The sequence below is a fragment of the Gekko japonicus genome, unplaced genomic scaffold (assembly GCF_001447785.1).
Source record: "Gekko japonicus isolate JY-2015 unplaced genomic scaffold, Gekko_japonicus_V1.1 scaffold106, whole genome shotgun sequence".
In the NCBI taxonomy this organism is placed as follows: Eukaryota; Metazoa; Chordata; class Lepidosauria; order Squamata; family Gekkonidae; genus Gekko; species Gekko japonicus.
The window spans coordinates 1,707,517-1,735,193 of NW_015170890.1; the positions used below are offsets into that span (position 1 = coordinate 1,707,517).

The 27,677-nt window shown below is 41.1% G+C and overlaps 1 protein-coding gene across 1 annotated transcript in view; it reads right to left on the reverse strand.

Moving 5' to 3' along the window:
- Positions 1-456: 456 nt before the first annotated feature.
- Positions 457-27,677, reverse strand: part of DYNC1LI1 (dynein, cytoplasmic 1, light intermediate chain 1) — a 35,881-nt gene continuing 8,660 nt past the window's right edge. The window contains exons 3-13 of the mRNA XM_015418397.1: positions 23,096-23,212; positions 17,774-18,004; positions 11,358-11,527; positions 9,622-9,715; positions 7,240-7,375; positions 6,788-6,899; positions 5,360-5,419; positions 5,205-5,249; positions 4,230-4,350; positions 3,557-3,721; positions 457-1,057 (exon numbers count right to left, since the gene is read on the reverse strand). Coding sequence (XP_015273883.1) covers positions 945-1,057; positions 3,557-3,721; positions 4,230-4,350; positions 5,205-5,249; positions 5,360-5,419; positions 6,788-6,899; positions 7,240-7,375; positions 9,622-9,715; positions 11,358-11,527; positions 17,774-18,004; positions 23,096-23,212 — 1,364 coding nt within the window. The 3' untranslated portion in view covers positions 457-944. The remainder of the gene's footprint in view (positions 1,058-3,556; positions 3,722-4,229; positions 4,351-5,204; positions 5,250-5,359; positions 5,420-6,787; positions 6,900-7,239; positions 7,376-9,621; positions 9,716-11,357; positions 11,528-17,773; positions 18,005-23,095; positions 23,213-27,677) is intronic.

A 27,677-nucleotide genomic window follows, 5' to 3' on the forward strand; every position in this document is an offset into this window, starting at 1 on the left:
TTTAAGAAAATGCACTGAAAATCTATTTAGAGCTATTATGGCGTGAATAAATTATTTATTAAGGGATTACAGATGCTGTATCTATCCACTGAACAGTAGAATATGAATAAGGCTGGTCTATATATAAAGAAACTTATTTTACGACCATTATCCTGTAGACTCTTGAGGACAATTTTTCCTTCATATAGCCACATTCAACAAAGGACATATAATGCTCCGGAGTTTCCCCTTACACATTTCCCTTTCAAGAATCCCCCTTCTAATTTCCCAAACACCTTTTTGGTGTCCCACATTTATTCCATTTAAGCTCATAAATTTAAAAAGTTCTGAGACTCAACTGGGGGACCCTCGGATATGTAACAAACTGTTCCCATGATCTGGTCCAAACAATGATGCAGTTTAAACTTCAAATGAGTTCAGGATAGTTTGCAGTCATATTCCAAAGGAGGGATGAAGTTTTATTTTGAGTTAGTTTATTGATGGTGCACAAAAGAACAACAATTGATTGATTGCTTTCCAACAAAACTAGCAAACCCTCCCCCTTGAGGTTAATTTGTAAAATGGCATCAAACTAAAAAGGTTGGGATATAAATTAAGTGCCCGCCCGTGTTGCATATCAGCTTTCCAACTCTTTAAGCAGCTTTCTGCATTACAAATGATTAAGTGGACATTTTCAATTTACAGAATTACAGTGACTTTTAAACAAAATCCAGGCATTAGATACTCCAGTATGCCACATTATACTGTGAACAGCAGTCTTACATTGTGTGATATAATTTTCCATTTGTTCAGTTCCCTTTTACAAAGTTGGGCAACACAAAGACATCAGCTGCTTGTCCTTCTCTGAATGTGTTTCAGCTCCCTAGTCCCAGTCACTGAAGGAAGAGGCAGAGGCAAGTTTAAATTATCCAAAAAACCCGAATACATGGCTATATTTGGTGTCTTCAAGATGCTTCACCTTCTGTAGGGGATGTAGGTGATGTTGGAGAGGCCAGATCTGGTTTTCGTGACATTCTGTCCAGTTCAGCTTGAACATCTGTTAAGACAGGCTTCTGGCCTACATAAAAAGAACACAAAGAAAAAAAATTAGCCAAACTTTTCTATGAGCTGTGCATTTTTCATGCTAATTCCTTCACATAAATAACATTTGTTCAAACAGTAAATAGGCATCTACAAATTGTATATGTAAGATTCACTATTAAGTACAAGCTATGCACTTGCATTCTCCATAAGACACAACATAAAAATGTCAGATTCAAAATGGCAGCTTCTGAAACATGTTTGAAGTGTGATTAATAGCACAATCCTAAGGATTCTTTCCTGCAAGTAAGCCCACTGAACATACCCAAGTAGGATTTGCGCAGACCTGCTCAGGATTGTTCTGGGAGACAGGGAAAGACAGAAACACTGCTATCCATAGATCTGGTTGCCAGTTAACATACCATATTCTCCTGTTTACAATAGTATGCACTATATCTGAGTACAACACTATTATCAACATAGTCTTATAAATACACACCATTCTAAGGCTAACGATATAGATAGCTTCTGTGTCTTCAGAGGTGGAGAGGTCCTCTTGCAGGACAGAGAATGCACATGGAAGGCTCACTTGCTCGAATGTAGACCAACAGCAAAATTTTTCCATCTGGAAAGCTTACCCCCACCCCCAGCACTTTTTCAAAGGAAGCAATTTCCCAGGTGCATTCTTGGGCGGCACATTCTTGAATGCTAGACTCCTAGCACTTGTCTCACAACCTGCAGCACTGCCTTAAGAACTGATTACATAAAGTTTCTTATCCCTTGCTTGTCCTGAAATACTGATGCAGATGCTGAATCAAAGGGCGGTATATGTGCAAGTTAAGGACACAGACAACCCCCTCCCCATGCGCCCTGCTACTCCTCATCTCCACACACCAACTAGTTTAAGCTTCTTCTCTCTTTAGATCAGCTCAGACTGGAAGGGGGTGGCTTTCCAAGTAGGGCGTGGGCGAGAATATTCCCCACGTCCACTGATTCTTCTGTACAGATGCCTGACATACCTGAATTTGAGCTGACACAGCAAACTAGGAAAAACACATCTGCTAAGGCAATGTGTAGCTTCTTTGTCCTTACTAGCATAAAAGCTCTAATCTTTTGCATCATTCAGGTGCAAAAATAATGCATCTAAATGTCTTGGGACAAATTCCACAAGGAAGTGTCCCTGATACTTAAGTCTGCAACTCAAGTATTGCAATCAAGCAAAGGGCTGCTGCTGGAAGAAAAGCTCCCTTTCCCATACATCTGTAACATATGTGCTTTGGCATACGCAGTGTCAGAACCCACCCTATATATACAACCACACATTATCTATTTAGGTCGAATATTATATTTTGCATAGTGCACACAACACCAATACAGTTAAGCATTATTGCTAGTAAACACATGAAATGTCTGATGTTCCAACTAGTGGCAGAGCCAGACTTTAACTGAAGCCAGGCAGTACTTCATAATTGCTGCTCTCTCCCTCTGCTGTGCCTTGCAGTCGGTCTCTGCCACAACTTCATCCAGAGTTTGAACATTTCCCAAAGCCACATATGTGCTGCGGTGGAGGGACAGTCTTTCATTCCTTCGCTCTCCCAGCCAAGACGGCAACATCATTCCAGCAAGAGTGTGGCTTCCAGCTCCAGTTCTTCTGAGTTTCCCATTCTGAGCCTCTGTCATTTGGTCAGAGGGAGAAAGCTAACTGAAGGAACATTTCTTCTCTCAAGGCTCCTTAGAACCCACCACTCCTCCCCTTTGGATCTGACAATGGTCCAAACTGATGTGAAATTGTATGCTTTTAAAAATGCCCAACTCAAACTTTGTTAAATGTCTAATTGGAGGGGAAGAAGAGATGGGGTCAATGGCCAGAGGCTCTACTGTCAGATACTTTAGATACAGTGCGGTTTATATCAGGCTCTATCCTGAAACAACAATCCTTATGTGCCATAGGCTTTTGCTGTCAGGTGTTTTAAATACAGTGCAGTTTACATCAGACTGTATCCTGATCCAGCAATCCCTTTGGGCCACAGGAGCACCGCGTGTGTGTGTACTGTTCAGAAGCCACACAGCTGGCTCTCAGAAATTTTACTTAGTAGTTCATGCTGGATCATGCTCTTATGTATATCCCCAATTGCTTAGACAGCACCAATCACATGCTTAGAGAAAGGAGTAACTGGATCCAATTCTCACCTTTCCCATTCCAGAAGCTGATACCGTCAAAGGGTGGACACACCAACCCTCTTTTCTGGTATTCGGACAATTTCATGCACAGCAATGTGAAATACACAAAGTAGCATGTAATCCAGCAAGCTCAGTAAGCTGTGGACTTGAGCCCTGGGGCTCTTCCAAGTGCTAAGGTTTAACAATGAGATCAGAACAACAAAGACTACAATAGCTAAATAGTAACTAACCTTCAAAGAAACATTTTTGCTCCCTTATATTCAAAAATGTAAGATGACTTGCTCAAAACAAAACCACAGCTGATTATAAATTATCCCTGGTTTTCTCTATTTAGTATCAACAAAAATGCTCTTACCTGACTTTTTTGCTGATGGTGGCAAGTTGCTGCCACCACCACCTCCAGTGCCCCCTACTCCTCCAGGACTACCAACACCACCACCTGGTCCCCCTGGGGAGCCAGTTTTCTTACTCAGCAAACTGTTGAAGAAGTTTGCCAGGACTCCTTCACTTGTAGCTCCAGCTAAAAAGTAGTAAACAGATGTGTTATTTTCTCTCTTACTGGTGGAATGTACATGGCAAGCATGCAACAAACCAAAAAGGATAAATCCAGTGCTTTAGAACAAAAATGTCTTTCCGCCCTGACAGACTACATATTGATGGTTAATTAATGCATCAAATGATTTCTCCCCATATACGAGGGACATTTTCACAAATGACAATCACTGTATTTCATCTACTTCACGAACTGGGAAACAGATTCTGTTTCATAATGTCAAAATTATGGCAGCTCTCATCTGACTGAAACATAAGCAATTGCTTCTCTTACACTGCAATCCTAAGACCACTTTCCTGGAAGTAAGCCCCACTGAATAGATTCTGAGTTGACCTGCCTTGGATTGCTCTCTTTAGTCTGAAATTTAGACAGTTAGCAAGTTATGTGCCAGCCAGAAAGAACATTTTAGAGTAGGAGTTGTAAGAGCTACGTTTACTGCTGAGTATCAGGGCTCTGTGTGCCCATAATGTTTTACCTTTCATACTAGGATCAATTTTTTTGGATCCCGCAGGGATGGGTGTAACACTGGTAACGTTGGAGGTTACTGATCTGTTTGGTGTCCTTGGGGATCCTCCAGGAACTCTTGGTGAGGTATCCTGTGTGGAATTTGAAAACAACAAAGTACTGAAGTTAAATACTATTCCTCTCAAACAGAAAAAAAATCATACTTAAAAGTTACATGATATACTTATGGTGAGAAGTCTTGAAATTAAAAGATCTATTTTTTGTTTAAAGTCAATGTTACTGGTGAAGATCATAGTCAGAGCTAGGGCCCACTTCTAAACTTATTCTTTGTAGGACCGACTTGTCAATTAATTCCATGCTACTTTCCCCCTTCCCAACAAAAGCGGCAATAATTTCACATCAGTTAACTAGAAACAAGTTAGTGTTTTATTTTCATTTTTAGTATTTGTAAATAGGGATGGGCACAAACCAGCTCACCAGCCAAAATTCGGTACCAACTTGGGCATGAACTTGGGCCAATTTGGAGCCCCCAAATCGATTTTTTTGGTCCACTGCTGAGCTGTTAGGTTTAAATGGCTGCAATCCACTTCAACAGTCAGTTTCACTTTCCCCCGCTTCGAAGTGCGAATGGCTGCTAGCCATTTAACCCTTCTCAGGTGATTCCCCCCTTCTCCCAGCTGCAGCAAGTTGTGGCCAGGAGAAAGGGAGAATCAAACTCGCTAGACCAGTTCTGTTCAGGTGGGGGCCTTTTGGCTTAGTTCAATTCAGAGTCCATTTGGGGTCCACCCTGAACCAGGTTTTTTAGGTTCATACCCATCCCTATTTGTAAACATACAGCATTATCAAAATGTAATCTGTTGATCATGGCCATTTCACACATTACAAAAAAGCAAACCCAGACCTGCCTTCAATCCTCCCAAAACCAACTTTGACCCATTCACACAAAACTAAATATAGTACTTAAGGCTTAATATTTAATACTAACCACTGGTCTTCCAGCTGCAGTAGGTGGTTGTTTTGCTAACAAAGACTGCAAAACAAAGTACACATGCTAAGAATTTTGACACAAAGTTGACAGTACATTCCAAAAATCTAATTTAACTCGAGACCATTTTAATGAAATACAGAACTGATCATTACCTGCTGCTTCATAAGAAATACCTGGTCATCTTCTGCTACTATTTCTTTCTCATGTACAAACTGCAGTAAGAAAAACAAAAGCATTTAAAAGAAAGAGTCCAACAAAATATTTTTTTTTAAAAAGCGAAATCCTTCTGTTTTCCCCAGAACAAATAGATGACAATGATGGCAGTGATGCTGCTTAGAATGGCACTCTCTAAGAGGCAGGGGACCTAGCACCATATCTTCATGTCCTGCTTGTGGGCTACCTGGAAGAATCTGGCAGGCCACAGCCGGAAATACAACACTGGGCATAAATATTATATATTACTTCTGTCGTATATATGACTGTGTGTATTAAGTGCTGTCAGAAACAGAAAACCTCACACATCTCCTTGTTTACAACACCCAAGATTTCAATAATTTCATTCTTCCTAAAACCTCAATTCCTAGTGATTAGTTTATACTATTCCAAGTGAAAGCTGAAGACTATCATGAGGCTTCCCGGTTTGAAAGATGTGTGTAAACTGTGATAGCACACTGTTGATTCTGTTATAGCACTCCATCCAGGGCACATAAGGGTCTGAAAGTGGCAACCTAGTGCTAACAAATTCCTTTGAATTAAGTGTCTACGGTTTAATGCCAGTACTGAGATTTGTGCCAGTACTGAGATTCCTTTAGGTAAGTCCATCCATGATATGTCCCCATCTGATCCATCGTCTCTATGCAACTCTGTGCAAAGTAATAGATTCTTACAGCAATGCTAAAATGCACCTAGCAACAGCTGTTCCTGATACAGAAGTAATGGTCCTCTGAAAGGAGCTGATCAATAATCAGTGAGCTGCTAGTGCTCCATGTTATGGTGCTACATTGGCAACATGGTTGTTGCTTCTTCCACATAACACATGTTTGGATCAACAAGAGAAGTAAAATTTGTATCCTTCATGTTTTATTATGGGCATATTGTCTACAATAGCTTGTATGTCTAATACATTAATTTTCAACATATGAATCAGCTGTATCTTTTCAAAATAATTTTTGCAGTTCACCACTGATGAAGACATCTTTGTCAAAATGTGTTTAGTCTTTTATCTTCAGATTGCTAATATGAGTTTTATGTTATGATTATTTTGCTGTACTTATGTATTAAAGGGGATTTATACACTTTGTTTAAAATGTATTAGGGTTATAGGTCAGTGCTCACATGGTGGTATAAAGTGCCATCAAGTCGCAGCCCCCTTATGGCGACCCCACAGAACTTTGGAATTTACTTTCAAATATACTTAATGATGCCCCCACCCCAAGAGCCTCTACAGCTATACCAGCACAAGTAGAGGATGCTTTGCTGTAGTTTCACTAAATTTCCTGCGCTTGCAACCAAGGCAGTATGCTAGAACCCGATGTTACCATGAGAAATTTCTTCTAAGCAAACAGTAAAAGCAAATTTACCTTTCTAACAGGTGGCTTTGTTATGATATCTTCAAAACTGTCTCCTGCTTTTAAAGTCTGAAAGTTCTCATGTAATATTCCTATCTTCTTTTCATTGTCCCATCCTGCAGGACTGAAGGCAAAAAATATACAGTCATTCATCCTCATTCATCTTCAGTTTCTCCTTGTTCAAGATATGGTTCACTTTCCACCCAGTCTCATCTTGCACAAAAATATGTCCACTGTTTAAGGCAGGGAAAGTCTTTTTAATTTTTTTAATGATCAGGTTATCAACCCATCAACGTAAAATTGCTAAAAGCTATGTTGTGAGTTATGTAAAGTGAAGTACACACAATGTGCTTAAACATTAAACACTATCATACTCATGGGAACGCTTAAGATACAAGGAAAACAAATGGAAAAAACCGGGACATATTTATAATGCAAAACATTTATAAAGAAGGCTAACTTACATAAATACTGCATCTTTTTCCACAACAACAGCAGGTTTGTTGAAAAGAAATCCATATAATTTCTGGACAATATATTTATACACAAAATCAATATTCTTATTTTCCTTTACTGAAGTGTAAATAAGTGCTGCACCATCTGAATTATTTGTCAAAGAAAATGCAAAATGTCCATTCACTTAGAACTGGCAGTCAGAACTCAAGAATGGGTTTTAATATTTTTGTAACATGCAACTCCCCCCAAAATATGGAAATTCACTGTCTTACATTTGCAATTATACCCATTTTCCCATTATTTTATCAAGCAGGTTAAAATTCTTCCCCAAAAAGGAAAATAGCCGCAAATTTTGACCTAAATCTTCTATGGGGAAAGCAAGTTAGTTCAAATGCCTCAAACAGCAGAGCACTTTTATTTTATAAACAGCAATTTCTAATAAAACAAGTTACGGTTCACACATGACAGGTTTACTACATGTATATCATTTCCTTGTTGGGGGGGGGGGAAGTATGCATGTTGCCATTTGCACCTATGGTGAAACAGAAAGTACAACCTATGTTGGAGATTAGTGTTTTTCCGCATGCAATTAAGTTACCAGGTGTGAAACATCAGCCCTCAAACCTTCTAAAAAACGGAGTGATCCCTCCCCAGTTCCCAATGGTATGCTCATACGACCTGTCCACGGATCTCCTATAGCTCATCTTGAATTCCCTGGAAGAAATACTACTGCTAATTCAATACTCTTAACGACTGAACAGCCTTATATATACATTGTCAAACTAACTTCGAACATAACAATTACAGTGAAAACATACAAGTTCCTTTTTACTTGTGTTTCTCAAACAGCAGGTCTTTATGCCACATGACAAGCTGCTTTTTGAAAAGGTGGGTAATTTCAAAGGCAGTTTGTGATAAGGCACAGGAACCCGCAGTTCCCAAAAAAACCCTAAAAGTCATACCCCACTTGTGTGCACTTAACTATATGCGCCCCCTTGCCCAGATTGCCCAGAGTTGTGGGCTGGGATGTCACCAGTGTGCAGATGACACCCAGCTCTATTTGTTGTTGGGCAGTCAGTCTGGCTCCAGAACGGAAGATCTGGACCGGGCATTACAAGCTCTGGCTGGTTGGCTTAGACTGAGTCAACTGAAATTGAATTCAACAAACACAAAGGTCCTATGCCTGAGCTGGGACAGTCCATGGGTAGGGATCCCACTCCCGGCCTTCGATGGGGCACCGTTGGTGCCAGTGCCAGAGTTTGGGAGTGCTCTTGGATGCCTCCTTAACAATGGATGCTCAGGTAGCAGCCACGGCCAAACCAGCCTTTTATTACCTCCAGCTGATTAGGCAGTTGGTTCCCTTCCTCGACCGCAACGACTTGGCAATAGTGATCCATGCAATGGTCACCTCGAGATTAGACTACTGTAACGCTCTCTACATGGGGCTGCCCTTGTTGCAAATCCAAAAGCTGCAGCTAGTGCAAAATGCTGCAGCCAGGCTTCTGATGGGCCTCCCCATGTGGGAGCACATCCAGCCTGTCCTGCATGCATTGCACTGGCTGCCGATAACATATTGAATTCGTTTCAAGGTGCTGGTTCTCACCTTTAAAGCCCTTTATGGCCAGGGTCTGACATACCTGAAGGATGGCCTTTCCCCATATGTACCCCAGAAAGCACTACAGTCAGGGTCTCAAGGATGCCAGGCTGGCTGCAACCAGGGCCAGGGCTTTTTTGGTGGTGGCTCCATACTGGTGGAATAAGCTCCCTGAAGAGATCAGGGCCCTGTAAGGCCTTTTACAGTTCTGCAGGGCCTGTAAGACGGAACTCTTCCACTAGGCCTTCAATTAAGGAGCCGCCACCATTATCAACAACAACTACAATTTATAGAGCCCTGGCCCTTGGTTTGCTATTGACAGTCTGTGCCTGCCAATAATATCTGGGAAAGATCAGTGAGCTGAGCATCTAGATAATCTATTGAGTGCACTCCTATGAAAATGCCATCGCTATGAAATTAAAACAACACTGCTAGCACTTTATGATACTGCACTGTTTTATAATGAACTGTTTTTAGATGTTTTAATGGTAATTTAATTATCTATGTATTTACTTTTATGTAAGCCACTCTGAGCCTGCCTTGGCGGGGAGGGCAGGGTATACATTGGAAAAATAAATAAATAACTTAATTCTGTATCCCAATGCATAAGCATGCAACTTTTATTACTTTGCAGCTTTTATTTTTGTTTAGACTCCCATCATTAGCCAGGTATCACATAAAAATCTGAGGGCAAACAATGACAAAATAAAAGCTACCCAGCCAGTTAGGAGGATATGCAGATTATCTGAATCCAGGTCAAAATGCTAAATACACATTTACATTTTTGAAAGGATACACTGTAAACAAAACCGCCGGATATGTGACTGAATGAAGTCAAAGTGCTCATCTCTGTAATCGTGTTCTTTTTCCAGAAGACTAATGGCATCACACTGCAAAGAAGTAAAGGGAGACATTTTGATTAGTACCGTATTTTCACAGCATATCATAATAGCAATTCTAGAAACTCTTACTCTCTGAAAACAGTAGGTAGTGTTTTATATTTAATAACATTGTTCTCTCAGTCAAGAATGATGCTGTTTGAGTATCTCACATATAACAATTTGCCTTCCTCCAGCAGGCACTGATTGCCTTCAATCAGAACCCAGTCTATGGACTGTAAAAGTTATCTCCATCACTGGCATCTTTTAAAGGAAAACTACTTCCAGGTTCAGTAATTCTAGTCCAAGTAAGTGTTTGGACCAGTCTAAAAATACACAGTCCAAGACTAAACTTTAGGAGATTAAATTTGATAGAAAATACATACTCTTTGTGTTATATCACTGTATTCTATAAACAGACTTTCAGATATGTATAAGATCTAGATAATATATCTTGGAGGCACTTTTTTTCTTCCATAAAATGTACTTTTAACAGACAGGATTCAAAGAACTATTTTAGGCATGTCCAAGAACATGAGCTGGTCCAGTGGTATTTGGTTTTATTCTCCTTTGAACAGCATGATTCCCCCCACAAACTGTTTGGGTGCCATGAGTTTCAAAAGTGATTTGCCATGTGATACAGGAGGCTGATATTCGACAAACTCAAAGCACAGTGGCTCCTTGAACAGACAGAACTAGTCATGTGGCTCTTTTGATCCTGACCAATGTTAAGATTTTACAGTATAACCAGGGGTCATTTCGTAGAAAAAGAGCTAGGGGGACTCATTAGCATAACTCATTAGCATATGCCACACCCCCTGACATCACCGGAAGTGTGTCCTCCCCACAGCTGGGGGCGACCTCCAGCGGGCACCAGCAGGGAGCTCCAGGCCCCACCCTCCCGCACCTCACCCGGGGGGATGGCGTCCCCCCGCATCCCCCCCCAATGACCCCTGAGTATAACCAATTTAAAACTAACAAATATAAGCACAAAACATTATTTTTTGGGATACAAGGCAGAAGACATCATGTCTAAGTTGTAACAGGCTCTAGCAAACTCTAAGGATGCGGTCACATGGTTGTTTTGATCGGGATTCACTGCTGTTCCCTCTTGCATATAAAATCGCTGATCAGACAGGCCAATCCGCCTCCCGCCCCAAAGCAGGCTCACTCACGCAATGCTCCCGGTTCTCTCCCACATTTTCCTACACCCGGGAAAATGAGTACTTTCCAGGTGATTCCGCACTTTCCTCTATCTGGACTCCTCTCTTGCAATGAGTGCGATTTGGTCGCCCCCCCCCCCCCCCCCGGTAACTGCCATTATGCGCATGTGCAGTTATGTACATGATCCCTTGCGCATGCAAAAATTCCCACACGGCCATTTGGGCGGTGCGGCTGTCTGACTCATCACACGATTCAAGAGGGACATGTAACCAGTTTTCATCCTATAAAAAAAGTTGCGGATAAACCGACAGCAGGAGCAAGTCGCGGTAAGAGGTCAATGTGACCACAGCCTAAGGCAAATCCAAGATTTATCTCCAAGATATGGAGAAGATAGCAAAATATGGAGAATAATTATCAATACACACAAGTGAGTAATTTAGCTCCATTAACCTCATCCTTTAAGGACATGCAAAAATCATCTGAAACATACCTTTGTACAAACTACTACTACAGGAATGCCTAAGTTACATGTTAGCGTATCAGCACCCAGTGGTAAGATGACACTGTCGTCTTTGTCTTCTTGTAGTGAAGTATTTCTCCTCTGTGGAGAAGTTGGGAAGTCTTCTCCAGGTTCTGTATATTCTTGAAAGTCTCTTACCACTGGGGGGGAACAGAAAAACTGGGTCATCATGCCCCTTTACCAATGTTACTTTATTCTTTAAGTAGTCGGCGGGAAGGACAGTATAAATCGGACTAATAAATAAATAAATAGTTTGTATTAATACCAAATTATACAGCTTTCCTAGTTTCCTCATTCATGTTGGTTTTTTCTAAATAAACAACATTCATACCAGAACATGGTATGAATCATTCAACAAAGAAAATTCAAAAATGAAAAGCCAGCTTTTAAAAAATTCAAACAATTTTTCCCTACTACAGTCTCCATCAAATGTGGCCTTAGTTTATGCCAGTCCCATGACTCTCATTATAGCCTTTTTGGGTGGCCAGAGAGGACTCCTACTTCCTTTTTCAATAACAGAATGGCTGGTGTTCTGTCAAAAATAATAGGAATAATTTGAGGGGGGAAATGTGTAGGTACTGGGATAGAAATTCTGCATGTTCTTAACTATATATTGGAGAATAATGTGGCATTATAATAGCAGAGGACTGAGGTGGCAGAACGGACTGCGCTATTTCAGACTACAAATGGTAAATTCTGATTTTGAATGTTCCTTTCACAGAGGAAACTATACAAAGAGAAGACTAGCACAGCAAGCAGAAAGCTTCTGACTACTGTTCTGGTTTTCTTATTTGCAGAGAGATTTTAAACACTGGGAGCACTCTACAACAGGATCTTCCATGTGGCACTCCTCAAGTGCCACATCTACCCCCTTAGTTCTGTGCCACTTCCTTGTCCTGCATGTATGCACCAAGATTAACACACACATTCTATACTGCACTACACTGTAAAAGAAAAAGATATGCAAAATATGTAGATATCAGATTAAACAATTAGGAGTTCTATAATGGAAATGACTACTTGCATTCTTTCATTTAGATAAAACCAATTTTCTGAAAATTAAGTGATTACCTAATTTTACATGCCCAAGGTCCCAATGGAGCCTTGCCATTAAAATTTTAGCCCATTTCTGATTTAGTTCCAGTATGCCCAAAGTTGGAATAAAGACAACATTTTGAACAGTGACGAATACCTCCAAAAAAGCAAACATGTTACATAGTAGGAATTCTGAATAAGAAGATCTCTATTTAAAATATTCATACACCTGTTCTTCCTCCCAGCAACCAAGGACCCAAGGTGGGTAACAACAAAATAAAGACAAACATTAAAACTACAGATATAAAATTATTAAAAACCAACCTAAAAATCACCTTATGACCCCCACCAGCACTGTATTCCCGCTTTGCCCAGCTCTGTTTTGCAGTCTTGTTGGAAAACCAGGAGGACAGACATTCCACAACCTTCTCTGGGAGGCTATTTGAGGCATGGGGCAGCCACTGAAAAAGCCTGAGCACTGACTGTTGCAGGAAGTGCCTTAGCTAAGGAAGTGGGCACCGGCAAAGGACCTGGTTGGGAAGAATGAAACTGCCACAGAGGAACATACAGGGACATACAGTCCTTCAACTATGTGGGCCCTGAATCATGAAGGGCTTTAAAGGTGAACAAAACCTTGACCCAGAAACTAGTTGGCACCCAGAGAAGGGACCTTGGAATGAGTGACATGGTTCTGCTGGCTGGCCCCAGATGATAAAACATGATTTGTTCTAGCTGCGGCTTCAGGATCACGTTCAAGGGCAGCTCCATGTAGAGTGTTTAACAGTAATCTAGCCTTCAGGTTACTGAAGCATGCATCAGCATGGCCAAGTCAGTCATCTATAAATAGGGAGCCAGCTTCCTATCCAGAAGAAGAAGAAGGTGCCCTTGATTCACAACTGACTCATGGTGACCCCAACCACTGGGTGTTCAAAGCTAGAGATGAGCAGAGGTGATTTGCCATTGTTTTCCTCTGTGTAGCAACCACAGTCTTCTTTGATGGTCTCCCATCCAAGCACTGATCTATTCATTCATTCATTCGTAACTAAACTAGGTGTAGCGGGGGAAAAGTATTTTTGCCATCAGAGACACCTGTTTATCCAAAAAGCAACCAAGATCTAGTAAGACTTTCAAACTCTTAACAGTCTTTCAGTGAAAGCTGCATATCATTGACTGTAGAAAGAGCCACCCTGTTTAAAAGCAGTGGTCCATCCAGCCAGCATCAGCTCAATCTTATCTGGATTGAGCTTCAATTTATTCTCCCTTAGGACACCAGATTCAGATGCTGGGTTTATCAGCTGGTGGCTTATTCAGAGGTATATATAGCTTGGGTGTCATCATATTGATGACAACCTATTCTAAAACTTTAGACAATTGCATTAAGGAGATTAAATATTTTACAGACTCCCTAAATGCCAGCCTCATCCAGCTCAGCCCTTCAAGAGGAGGAGTTATATGTGGAGAAATGCTGTCATCTTGTCGCTGTCAATTTTGTACCCCTGTGATAGTGTCTTCTGGTCTCTGCCTGTTTGTTTCAGCAGATCACATTTTAGCTGGGAGGTGAAAAGGACAGTAAAAGACAATAGGAGACTCCTTCAGAAAAAGTTATTTTCCTAAGTATGTTCTTGGCTACTACTTCTCAAAGAGGAGACTTTGCCTAGTGGAATCAGCAGGAAATTCAACTACTACCTGTTAACTGGAAGCCCCCCGCATTACAATGGAAGGATTTTCTTTTGAGTCTGGTTTAAAAGTATCTATATTGAACTTTAAAAAGTAATTTCCTCCCCAAAACATGAGGAAGTTTCTATGTCCAAAACACATGCACAAAGAATACAGTAAAAACTCATATGATAATAAAGGAATAACGACACATTGTGCACAAAGGCATGTTAAAACCTCAATGTTCTCTTTGTTTCTTTAAAGTGACTTTGGGAGGGGGTGATTTGGAATAGGAGGACGGGGAAAGGATTAAGGGAAATTTGGATCCCCTAACTCACAAATGGGAGGGGGGGCAACAAAGAGCTGTAACAGAAATGTCTTCAAATGCAAGGGAATCTCCAGGCTTGCTGGAAAAAAGTTGAAGTCTGTTTTAAATACAAAAAGTTTCAACAACTAAAACCCATTAGGGGAGGGCAGGATACAAATCTACATTTAATAACAACAACAACAACAACAACAATAATAATAATAATAATAATGCTGTAGCAATTAGAGATGTCATTGGGGTATCAAGGATGGGAGAAAATGAGAAAAGCCAGGATATAACTACTTACCAAGGGTGTGGGCAAAAGGTTTTTGAAGTTGTTAGAGGGCCAAGCATGCTATACCATTCATTGCCAGGGCGGCTTCCATGTGGTCAGCTGGATGCCCCACCTTTTTTGAGGGGGGGAGGGCTCATACAGCATCATGCTTATTTTGGCCCTGACATGTTTGGCTCCTATGCTTTCCCCCCTTGACCCAGCTCAAGCCCCTCCCCCCAAAACCCACCTTTGATCCAGCTTGAAGGGCCAACTGCGGGGTGACTATGGATGCTCTGTCTGCAGCCAATCTGCGGAGGACCAAAGCTTCAAAATGCCAGAGCTGACCTCTGCATTCCCTCTCCCTTTTAAAACCTTTAAGTGGCTTTCCCCCCCTCCCAGCTGACCTCTGCTGCTTTGAGCATGACTCAGTCGTGAGGAGAGGCTGCACAATTGGCATTTCTGTGCTGATGCAATGAATCACCAAGGGCAGGGAGAGCAGCGAGCAGCACAGGGATGGGATGTACAGATGCCATCCCTGCCCACCTCCATGCCTCTTGCTGTGGCTTCCACAAAGGGGATGCCTTTTTCCATCCTCACACAGAAGTGGCCTGGATTATTCTGGCAAACAGTACAGATCCATCCATCAGGAGAAGTCGAAAGGGTAACAGACTGGACTCTAGTGCATCTGCTAAGCAAAGCCAGGTGTTAGTGTAGCTAATGTCAATTAAACTAGAGCCAGGGTGCATCAAAGCCTAAATAGGAAGAGGAGCTCTTTCTTCCATCATTATAAAGAGGAGATAAAGCATCCTGTCCTTGGAAAACATGTCCTGTTCTACAGCTGATTATTAGGCTTTCTGTCATCACCAGCTAAAGCCTGCAAGGAAGCACCGGAAATAGTGCTCCTCTGGAATCAATTCGGTGTTCTGCCTATTAGGCAGTTGAATATCTAAAGACGTTATCCCTCTGCCCTCCCCCAATTACTAGAAAAGAACGGTGACACACTCAACAGAAGCGGGGGGGGGGGGGGGGGGGGGGGGCTGCCAATGATTAGCAACATTCTCTTCCTTCAACTCCCCCCTCCTCCAAACATAACAGATGGTTTCACAAATTTCAGCCTGTGACGTCCTCCTTATTGGGGAGGACTAGTTTCACTTTAAAAGTGTTCTGTATTTTGTTTACCTGGGTAGAATCTGTTGCCACCAGGAAATTTTAAGGATTTCCAAACCTTTATGCTTTTACTTTTGCTTACTGGTTTGGTAGACCGAGTTCAAGGCTCACGAGGAACTATGTGGTCCTGGGAAGTATGTCATTCAGAGCTGGTATAAACTTTGATAAAAGAGGATTTATTGAAACAAATACTAAATAAGAGGGTGGTACAATGTAACTAGTAATGTGTAAATGATGAACAATTGCTTTGGTATCACACACAATCTTCTCCCTCACTGACAGGGATCTTTTCATGTAACTTTGTAACACTTGTTTATCTCAATGCCATATGTGTGTTCACTGTTTCTCTCCCGTTTGTTATGACCCTCAGACTTTCCTTTAACTGTTGGTCACTTAAACTTTACTGTTTCCTATACATTCAACTTTCAGCTTTCTCTCTCTGTCTCACTGAACAACCGCAGCTGTCAGTTTATAACTGCTTCAACACAGAGCTAACTGAACATCAACTGTCCACATCTAACTGAAACTCTTGACTGACACACATACTCATCCATTCAGAATCACTTCCAAAACCCCTCCCCCTCTCTACCAACCACCAATCATACCACAGTTGCCTCTTTCAACCACTCTAGTCTATCTACCACAACCATGCAACCAAACTTTTAAAGAGACACACACACACAAAACAAGGAATCATTACACAGCCTGTCTCATTATTTACCAGCTTTGACTTTATACCTCCACAGTGCATTTCTCCAGCTTCTGCCCATATTTGAGGACTATGAAACTAATGAAGAAAAGCTGGATCAATACTTTTCTCTAAACATTAGATGTAAAGTTTAATATTAATCTGCTAAAAAGGGTAACAATAAGGGTGAGAGAAGGTTGTGTACAAGCCAAGAGTTCTCAATTCCCTTTAGAATCAGTAATGGAAGCATGTCTGACTTGAAGATCAGTACAGAAGATCTCCAAGATCTGTGTATATGCTGGTGCCCGGACAGATGTAATGAACTACTTTCAGTAATCTTTGCAGTTACCATTTTAGATGCTTCTGGCTTAGAAAGGGATGTGTTACACAGGACACAACTTTAAGGATGATGATGAAGAAACAAATTGTTAAAAGATTTTCTGTTCCTATCAACCAAAAGGGAGACTTGCAACCAGGAAATCAGAAGGAGATTGAGACTAGGAAGGACAGCCATGAAGGATCTAGAAGAGATTCTTAAGTGTTAGGATGTATCACTGGTAACCCAGATCTAATTAATTCATGCTATAGTATTCCCCATTACTATGTAGGGATGTGAAAGTTGGAAAACGAAGAAAGCTGATTCATTTGAAATGTAGCACTGGAAGAGAGCTTAACAGATACCACAGACTGCCAAATCAGTGGGTTCTCGATCAAATCAAGCTGGAACTCTCTTTTGAAGCTAAAATGACTAAACTGAGACTACTGTACTTTGGTCACAGCGTGAGAAGACAAGAGTCATGAGAAAAGACAGCAGGGAAAGAGAAAGACCCAACATGAGATGGACTGACTCAATCAAGGAAGCCACAGCCATCAGTTTGCAAGGCTGTTAACAATAGGAGATTTTGGAGGACATTAATTCATAGGGCTGTCATAAGTTGGAAGCAACTTAATGGCACTTACACACACACACACACTATACAGCTATGTACAGTACACAACTACATTATAATGAAATTCTAAATGGGCTACAGAAGGTATTTTTAAAGTTTTTTAAAAGCTCGGCAAATGCAAGTATAACCAATCAGATGTCTGGGAAAGAGGTGTTTTTATTACACTTCCTTCAACGCTGGGTATTGATAATAGCAGGGGATGCCATAAAAGAAACATGCTAATGACAAAAGAGGGCATTTATACAAAGAGGAATTTGGGATCCCTCCCCCCCAACAACAATCAAGTTTCTGCACTATTTAAATACTCACTTTTTTGTTCCATTTCTTTCATTTCTTCAGGAGGAATTTTTAATTTGTCAATATGCTCTCTTACAACACTTGCCCATTTCTGTAAAGAGTCCAAAGCAGTCCATGGTTTAGACATGTCCACTACCAGCATAACTAGAGTGTCCTTAAGTGAGCTGGCTTCCATTGCAAATTTCAGGAGACCTTTATGATACAGGTCACCATCCAAGATCCAGACATTACACCTTGTCTGATCTGTAAGAAAAAAGAAAAAGGCTTACTTTGTGTATTACAGATTTTTTAAAATCACAGTTTATTTTCACTGTTAGCATGTGACATCCTACTAATGTGATACAGAACACAAGTTTTAGAGTCAAATATTTCAGAACATAGATGCCTTACAAATAGCTCCTTAGAGTGATACTATCAATTCTCACAACAGACAGATATTCTAATTAAAATCAGACTGACTTCACACTAAAAGATAGGTTCCTCCACTACTGGTTGTAACAGAAGAAAATATGACATTAAGAAATATTAGTAACAAGACATATACCTACAGAACATATTAAATACATGGCAATATAAGGCTGCTTCCGCACAGGGATTTCCCCCTTTTTGGACAGCTGAAAGCCTCGATACTAAACAGAAGAGTCCAATCAGTGTTGAGACCAACTGGTGCCCAACCCATGTGGCTCTTGCTCCCCCCGCCCCCTTTATTGCAGATAAAATAGAAACCTCATTTTCTCCAAAGGGGAAGCTATGAGGTGGCTTCAGATGGCTCTTCTATCTGGATACTGCCTTATAGCCTCCACTAGGGGGAAAAGATCAACAACCTCAGATATGTAGATGATACCACTCTAATGGCTGAAAGTGAAGAGGACCTTAAGAGCCTCTTGCTCAGAGTAAAAGAGGAGAGCGCAAAAGTGGGCTTGAAGCTCAACATCAAAAAAACTAAGATCATGGCATCCGGCCCCATCACTCCTTGGCAAATAGAAGGGGAAGTCGTGGAAGTAGTGACAGACTTCACGTTCCTGGGATCCCAGATCACCGCAGACTGTGACTGCAGCCCTGAAATTAAAAGACGCCTGCTCCTTGGGAGGAAAGCGATGGCGAACCTAAACAGCACTCCCTGGAGAAGACCCTGATGCTGGGAAAGATTGAAGGTCAAAGAAGACGGGGACGGCAAAGGATGAGATGGTTAGACAGTGTCATCGATGCAACGAACATGAAATTGAGCCAACTTCGGAGGACGGCGGAAGACAGGAGGGCCTGGCGGGAGATGATCCATACAACAACAAAAGGGGGGGATCTAAGCTTCAGCCCCCCTCTCAGACTTATAGGGCTTTTCCCCCTTTCACTGATGAAGTGCACCATTAAGTTACAGCACAGCTCAGTAGGTAAAGGAAATGTGAGAGTTGTGCAAGCACAATGGAAAAGACAGAGGAGTACAGTTGGTGGGGACGGCCACGAGCAACTCAGAAACGGGGTGTGTGTGTGGGGGCGGATGCTGTTCCCGTACTGTTTGTGGCTGATACTGCTGAGAAACTAAAAGCATTTCCCTGAAATAAGAAGTTTACATTTGGCAAACAGTCCTGAAACGTAATACCATCTTTCATTTTCTCCAAGGAGCTAAAAAATAGAACATATAGGGATTCTGAAAAATTTTAAATCAGCAAAATTGCACTGGAGAATCCACTTGTCTGATTTAATTTAAATTAGAACTTGAAAGCCATTATTTAAAATGGTAATCATGTTGCTTGAAAATATTCAGAAATACTAAGACAAGCAGCTGGTGGAATATGAGGCACTGTAGGAGATGAGAACAGTTTGGAAATTTCATCTCACTCCTCAAGAACTCCCCCCCCCCCCCAAGAATTGCCTAAGCTCTCAGGGGCTTCCACAGGCTGATTTCTCTCCCCCTTCTTCCATATCATTGACATTGCTGTCCTCAGCATTCCATTTTGGAGCTGATTTAGTCCTCATCAGACTGGGTTTCTTTCTATTAGTTTATAATATAAAGCCATATTTTCCTGCATGCCTGGGTAGTTCCATGTGTAGCGATGTCCCACCCCAACACAAACCATATCTATACATACCATGATTTTGAAGTTTTCATCACACACACAGGGCCAGTCAGTTTATTTATTTATTTATTTGATTTATATACCGCCCTCCCTGTAAACAGGCTCAGGGCGGTTTACATCAGTTAATATAATACAATTAAAACAATGTTAAAATGACAACTTACACAGAATAAAATAATAAAATACCGTGTAAAAACAGATATCTGATTTCAAATCAGATCCAGATGTCAAATCAGATGTCTGATGTAGTTTATTAGATGTAGTTTATTATTAGATACAGCAATGATATATCTTACTTTTTGGAATAGGACTTGGGTCTTGCCACCTTAAGGCATTTATAAATCCAAATAAATATTGAGCATAAAATACGTCAGGCATAAAGATTCAATTTATCCACTTGTAAAGGAGTATTACATGCAAAAATAAAATTTTCCCTGTTGGCCTGTTATGATAATGGTATAAATAAATTCAGTTGTGAAAGACTCGAAAGCATACTGGAAAAATAAATTGTCAGAAGAACACTGCTATTTTGATGGAAGAATAATTTCATGCAATCAATCTATGGATAACAGAAAACCATCAAAAACCACCATTGTGCCAATATTTTCAAAAGTATTTTTAGAGGGCACTTTTGAACACTCAAAGACCATTAAGGGATCAATCTTTCAAGTAGCTACCGGTACGAGCAGAACAGGAAGGATTTTTGCTAAAATAAGTTGCTATAGTTTATCAAATGTTATTTGAATAAGATTAGCTCCAAAAAAGTGAGGAAAAGAGTTGGACATAAATATGCATATTAATATTTCAGAGTCTAAATGAAAATGGATTTGGAGCAATTCCATATCACAATCTTTTGTGCTAGTGAAGGAACAACCTTCCTCCTCACTTCCGAGCTCTAGAAGACCATTGGAGATGGTGTTATTTAGGATTGCATTTAAGTTTATTAGCAGGCCTAAACGTAATTTTAAATCTTGTTTTTTATGTTTTTAATGTATTTTATTGTATGCCTTTTATTGTATGCATTTTATCTATGCTACGGCCCACCTTGAGCTCTGTAAGAAAAAGAAGAGATTGGATTTATACCCACCCTTCACTCGGAGACTCAGAGTGGCTTACAATCTCCTTTCCTTTCCCATCCCCACAACAGACACCCTGAGAGGTAGGTGGGACTGAGAGAGCTCTTTTGAGGAGTGCTCGTGAGAGAACAGTTCTGAAAGGACTTGTCACTAATCCAAGGTCACGCCAGCAGCTGCACGTGGAAGAGTGGGGAATCCAACCCAGTTCTCCAGATTAGAGTTCGAGCGCCTAACCACTACACCAAACTGGCTTAAATAAATAAACAATAGATAAAACCAACACAGAGCCCTCTGGAAGGTGATATGATGACTATTACTGTCTGGAAGTTGTATTTTAGCAGCGTCCCTGGCTACTTCAGCATTCTAAAAAATTCCCAGTTTTCTCAGACATGCTTTTAAAATATAAAAGTTATAATTCAGTAAGCAATCATAATTTAAAAAGTGGAATTAATAACTTTCCTTTTATCAACAAACTATGGATATTGTTTTCCTTGATTCTACTTAATAGCTGCTGAGCAAAGCAACAAGGTGTCTGGAGTACAATCTTGATACTGGCCAGATCAAGCCCAGCTGTACTCCTTGAGAAAAAGTTTCAGCAATAACTACAACAAAGAATTCAGTAGCATCTGCAGTGTTATGCACAGAAGTAGACTGATTGTTCTGATGGAAAAATAGAGTACAACAAAGGGAAAAAGACAAGAAGTGGAGAAAAGTGAGAAACAAAAGGAAAGTTAGAAGGGAGTAAGAATTAAAATGGCTGGTGCTGGAAAAGTTGAGGGTGAGAGAAGGGGAAGAACTTAGGGCAGAGCGAAAGTAGAAAAATGCAGGCAAGCAAGACTCTAGATATGGAAAAATGGGCAGTTCGTTGCAGCAATCAAAAAGAGCAAAAGAAACAGGAAAAAGGTATACCATACAGATGTAAGCTAGGGAAAGATTCTGGAGATTGGAAACAATAGCAGTTAAGGGGGGAGTAAATACAAGGTAAGTCTTTTACAATCAACCTCCCCCCTAAGAAGTCCTTTCCCTAGCCTGCTCATTGCCTAAGACAACCAACAGTGTAATTCTGAGCAAAATTATACCCCTGAAAGACCACTGAAGTGAAATAACTTTAGAAGGGTGTAACTCTTATGATTGCACTATAAGGGGCTGACTTAGGGTCGCCAGGCCTTACCTGGCTGCCGGTGCAGGGGATCTTGCCTCTCCTCTGGGATCTCCTGGTACGCACGCAAAGTGCGATGATATCACCCAGAAGTGACATCATCACATCAGGGACACTGGGGGAATGCAGCTCTAGTTTTTTGAGCAAAACTGTATGGCTTTTTTCTTTCAAAACTGTAAGAGTTTGCCCAAAAACTAGAGCATCACCCCCCCTGGAGCGATGACATCACTGCCTGGTGATGTCATAGTGACAGGAACATCGCAGGGCAGCGTGCCTGTTTTGGGGGTGGGGCTTCCCCCCACTAGCCAGCTGGCTGGTGGCAGGCTGGAGCCCCGGAAATCAGGGGAGTCCCAGCCCAACCAGGGGTCTGGTAAACCTAGGCTAGCTATACAATGACAAGATGTGATGGGTTGGGATTCCCCAACTTAATGCACACACATATACCATCGAGGACTCGCCTTACAAACTGCTCATTTAATCTGTGCAGCTTTGAGCACTGTGTATGGAGAGGAGGGGCTTCTGCCTTACCTCCTGGGCCATTTTCCCTAGAGGAAACAGCCATGGGGGGCTGTTTGCCCTTTTCTTGGGATCCATTTGTCCTGGGCTCGCATCACACCTACAATACAGCTAGGCCCTAGGTCTCTTTCAGGTCAGCTTCAGTAAGAGAACTCCAAACCAACAATCTGAGTAGATTGCAGTTCTTGAAAAAGTATGTGGGATCCACAGAGGAGCTCATTTACAATTCTTGTACCTCACAGTTTAACCTATGGACCAGAGATTCTTGTGATACTCTGGTTTGTGGTTGCCTATGACCAGAAGTGAGAATTCCTAGGCCAAGAACATGGTTCGGAACAAATGTTTTATTTGTAGCAATGCCAGAGAAAGGATTAGAAGTGAAAAGAAGTTGTAAGAAACTGTTACCTAATGGCATCTGTAACTAAGACTAGTAAAACTGTTCTCCTCTTAAAGGCTGGCAAAAATGCACACAGTCAACAGTATTGATCAGTTATCAAAGGGCACTTACCATCTCGGTCTTCATCATGTACACTTAAGTACAAATATTCCATTCCTCTTCCTTTCTTATATTCTTCAATTCCTTTAAGTTTTCCTACTAAACTGGTTTTACCTGCTCCATCTTCCCCTGAAATTTTAAAAATTGACCTTTGTTAGTAACATTGCATACATAGTATCATTTTCAAACAGAAATATTACTCCTTTTGTGAGAGTTATTTTGGATTTAGAATATCTGAAAAATTGAATTTGCTCACATCACACCAGTGTTGCCCACTAAAAGCCACAGATATTGTAAGAGACATCTATCACACTTATTGGATCATCAGCAACACAAGTATGAGAACTGGGTTTATAGTCCAGCATCTCGTGCAGAGATGGAAAACTCCATTTTTTTAAAAGGAAGAATTTGGTAGGAAATGACTTCAAAAAAATTTCAACAAAAAATTGGAAATTTTGGGATGTTCGGAAAAAAACACCTATTAAATATTTTCTCTTTTGAAATGAGTAAAATGCTTCTAAAGACAAGGTGTTACTTACTAAAAATGTATAATATGTTTTTATGTAAAACATCTACAGTATTAGATAATGGTGATTCCAGTGTGTAGTATATGTATATATAAAGAACATATTTTCGATATTAGTCATGTTTAAACAATGAACATATGGTTCACAATTAACATGTTATAATTGATTTATAGTAAGGGTTTCTCTTTACATGTTGGGAAGGATCATGGCTCAGTGGCAGAACATCTGCTTTATATATAAAAAGTCCCACTTTCAATCCCTGACATGTCTAGTTAAAGGGATCAGACACAGGTGTTATGAAAGACCTGGTCCCTGAGACCAAGGGTCTAACTCTGTTTAAGGAAGCTTTGTGTAAACATCTCAAGTAACCATTTTCCTGTGAAATTTGATATTTCGCCTACCCGTCGACACCTACAACCTTGAGTTGGTCAGATATTTCCTCCTTACCATCAGAATCTCTTGCTACCCATCATGAGCCCTAGCAACCTCAGTGTCTACTATAGAAACTGGTATTTATTTATTTTATTTATTTATATTTCAATTTGTATCCCGCTCACCCCCTAAGAACTCTGAGTGGCTTACATGTTCCAATTCATACAATCCTAAACCTAGGGCCACATACATGTAGGGGACATGACAAGCCTACCAGGGTAGAGGGAGAAAAGGTGCCTCAACACTTCCTTTCTGTTTGGGGAAATGTCAGGATCATAAAGCAGCCTTGCAAAGCCTAGACACAGCAGTACTACTGTTGATCTCCAGCAAGAGAAAGAGCAGGAGAAGGGGAAGGCTGGTCTCTGCCCCCACACCCAGAGAAGGGAAATGGGGAAATAGATTGCTGAAATAATACCGAAAGGAAGGAAGAGTCCACACACTGCCACCATCCACCTTAGATGTTTAACCACACCAGTTGAACACAGAAACAACCTATCACAGTGTCAAAACCTTTAAAAGTGAGCTACGTGGAGAGTCCTTAGAAAGCTTGGTACCCAAAGGTTGAGAGGTTTTTTTGAGAAATAAATTAAACAAAATATATGTATTTATTACAAAGTGCACGGAAACTGTGCTGTACAAATATTGGCACAACCCGCCCTTGAAGTGGCGAATATTTTAACCCCAAAGTCCTGAACCTGTATAACCTGATACATTTCAGTATTTCTAGGTTAAAAGCCTTGAACCAATAAAACAGGACCAATAATTCAATATATCTAGGCCTATATTGAACTATTGGTCCTGTTTTATTGGTTCAAGGCTTTTAACCTAGAAATACTGAAATGTATCAGGTTATACAGGTTCAGGACTTTTGAGTTCACCACTTCAAGGGCGGATTGTGCCCATGTTTTTAAACCATCATTTTAGTGCATTTTGTAATAAATACAGATATTTGTTTATTTCCAAAATAAAAATCTCTCACAGTCTCACCCAACCTCTGGGTACCCAACTTTGTTATTTCTTAAGGTTGGGTTCCCCCTCCCCCCTTCTGCTTTGGAGTCCTTAGAAAGTTAACCGCTACTTTGAGGTTTGCTTTGCCAAGCAGTCTCCGAGCAAGTGCAGAAAACAGCCCTCAGTGGTCACGTGGTTTCGTTATGTGCTAAAAGAAGAATAAGAATTAAGAGTGCTCCCGCTTACTATATATAACCTTCTCAAATATTAAGACCATGATATATCATTAACACATTTTACTCCACAATGTTACTGATTTCAGTTGTCAAGTTCTCCATTTTGTATGCTTCACTCTTTTGAACAGCAGGGTTTTCCATCTATTTTAAAAGAGTGACTCATCAACAAGAATTCTCTTGTTGTAGACTGAGCACATTTCTTACAATTGTCCATTAAGCATATGGGTTTAGAAACCTATAAAGTTGAAATAATCCCCACAAACTACTCAAGTCTAATGTATTTTTGTACCCAAAAGCAGTCAAGGAGCAGCTTTATATAGACTACAATGTGCTACAACAGTAAAGGCCAGAAGACAAATCAATTAGTCCCCGCTCCTTTTCAAATACCAAGGAAACATTGCTGTCTGACTCAACATACAGTAGATTCAAATGTTCATCTAGAGAATACCCAACTTACTATCCTGAGAAGACAAGTGAAAGCATACGTACTGATATTCTCCTTTATGCTTTAATGCAAAGTTGGTGAGCACCAATACGGGCTACTGCTAAGCAGTATATGTATATAACCTTTGACTAGCTATAGCCAGGATGCACATTATGTGATCTAGTGTAGCCTTGTTGTGTGGCCCGTGCCTGGACTTCCCTAAATCTCGGCTTCAAACTTCGGGGTGGGGTGGGGGGGATGAATATGCTATCACCTGGGAGTTGAAGTCCTTCCTTTCTTCTGGCATCAGTGAAGAGTCTGGTGGGCAGAGAACACCAAGAGATAATGTGCTGACCCACAACTTCTCTCTGTTTTTCAGGGCAGTGGCAAGAACTTCAGGGGAAGGGTTCAATGCAGGTCCTCAGATGCAATGGAGAAAGCCACCTTTCAGCCCCAAGAACTGCTGAAAGGCAGTGTTCTTACTATCAACAGCTATATGGGTCATAATGGAGCCAAGAAATATCACAGGGTAGAGTCAAGCACTGTCAAGAAGTAGCCCACATACTTCCAGTCAAGTTCCCTTAAGATTCATGTAAGAGTTTAAATTGTGCATCCCCCTGAACTACAGGCCTGCTAGGACAGATGCTCGAAAAAAGAGTTCCCTTCCCATAAGAGCAAAGCAGATGAAACGCAAACCACTTACTGAAAGGTCTTTGGAAATATGATGCTATCACTCCTCAGAGGCCACTGAATTATCCAAACCCTTAGCGCTCAAACAAACATGATGTTTGGAGTGCAATGAAACTCAGATGCATGGGAAACCAGGACCACAGTGCAGCAGGAAGGAGAGTTAATCCTCACTCCACTATCTTCTTGATCTGAAATAGTGCTGACAGCTTAAAAAACTAAAAAGTACTCAGAACGAAGAGTGATTTCAGCAAGAGTACTTTATTTAGTGAAGAACAAGACGAAAAGCCCCGGCACGCAGGCCGGTATATATGCCCAGAAACCCCCCACCAAAACACACCCACTAGTCACCCTATTGGCTATTTACAGTGGCCGAGAGTCCCATAGGCTCTCGGCCGCGGACCTGGCCCTCTGGTTGGTGCGGGCTAGGATCCGCTCCGCTATTGTTCTTCAGGGACGAAGCTTTTGGCTCTGTGTGTGACCGCGTGGTCCAACGGTCGCACACGTGGTCATGGTGGATACATTACAAAAACCCTCCCCTTAAACTGCAGTCCTGATCAAAATTGGACTCCCACGTTCTTGAGGTTTTTTTGGGGGGGGGGGCAGTGGAAGCTTTTGTTCATGGAATTCCCAGCATCCCATCTATGAGCCCTTAGAAGACGGAACAACAGCCATGTGATTATCAGTTACATATACCTTCTTCTTTTCAAAATGTGGCCAAGGTTTAAATCATCAGCATGATTTGCCATCAAGTTGCAGTCAATGTATGGCAACCCTGTAGAATTTTCAAAGCGAGAGACATTCAAAAGTGGGTTGCTATTGCCTGCTTCTGTGTAACAACTTTGGCGGGATAGCCTGGGCTATCCGGCTCAGGGCAATATGTTATACACAGTGGTATAATCTACAATTCCTTTCCCTTTATAAAGCACCTTCATAAACTATCCTGTTACAGTATAGCTCTATTATCTCTGTAGAAAAGTTCTCCTGAACAACTCCATTTTCCATGGTGTGTGGAATGACAGGCATGTGGGAGCCTTCCTAACCTTCTCAGGAAGGTGGGGGCCAACAGAAAAAGCACATGTATGGGCCATTGTTGACCTTGCCCATTTGCAGGGTGGCACTAGCAGAAGGCCCTGAACAGATGAGCAAAGCTGTTTTGGCGTAGCTTGACCCCAAGACTGTTAAGAGGCAGCTATCAGGCTAATGAGAGAAATCCCAGGAACAAAGAAAATGCCAGCCTGATAATCTGGAAATGAAGGGAAATTCTGAGAGCCACAAGCAAACTGTGCAGTTGTTTTTTTACTACAAATAAAAGAAACTTAAGCAAAAAGACAAAAGCA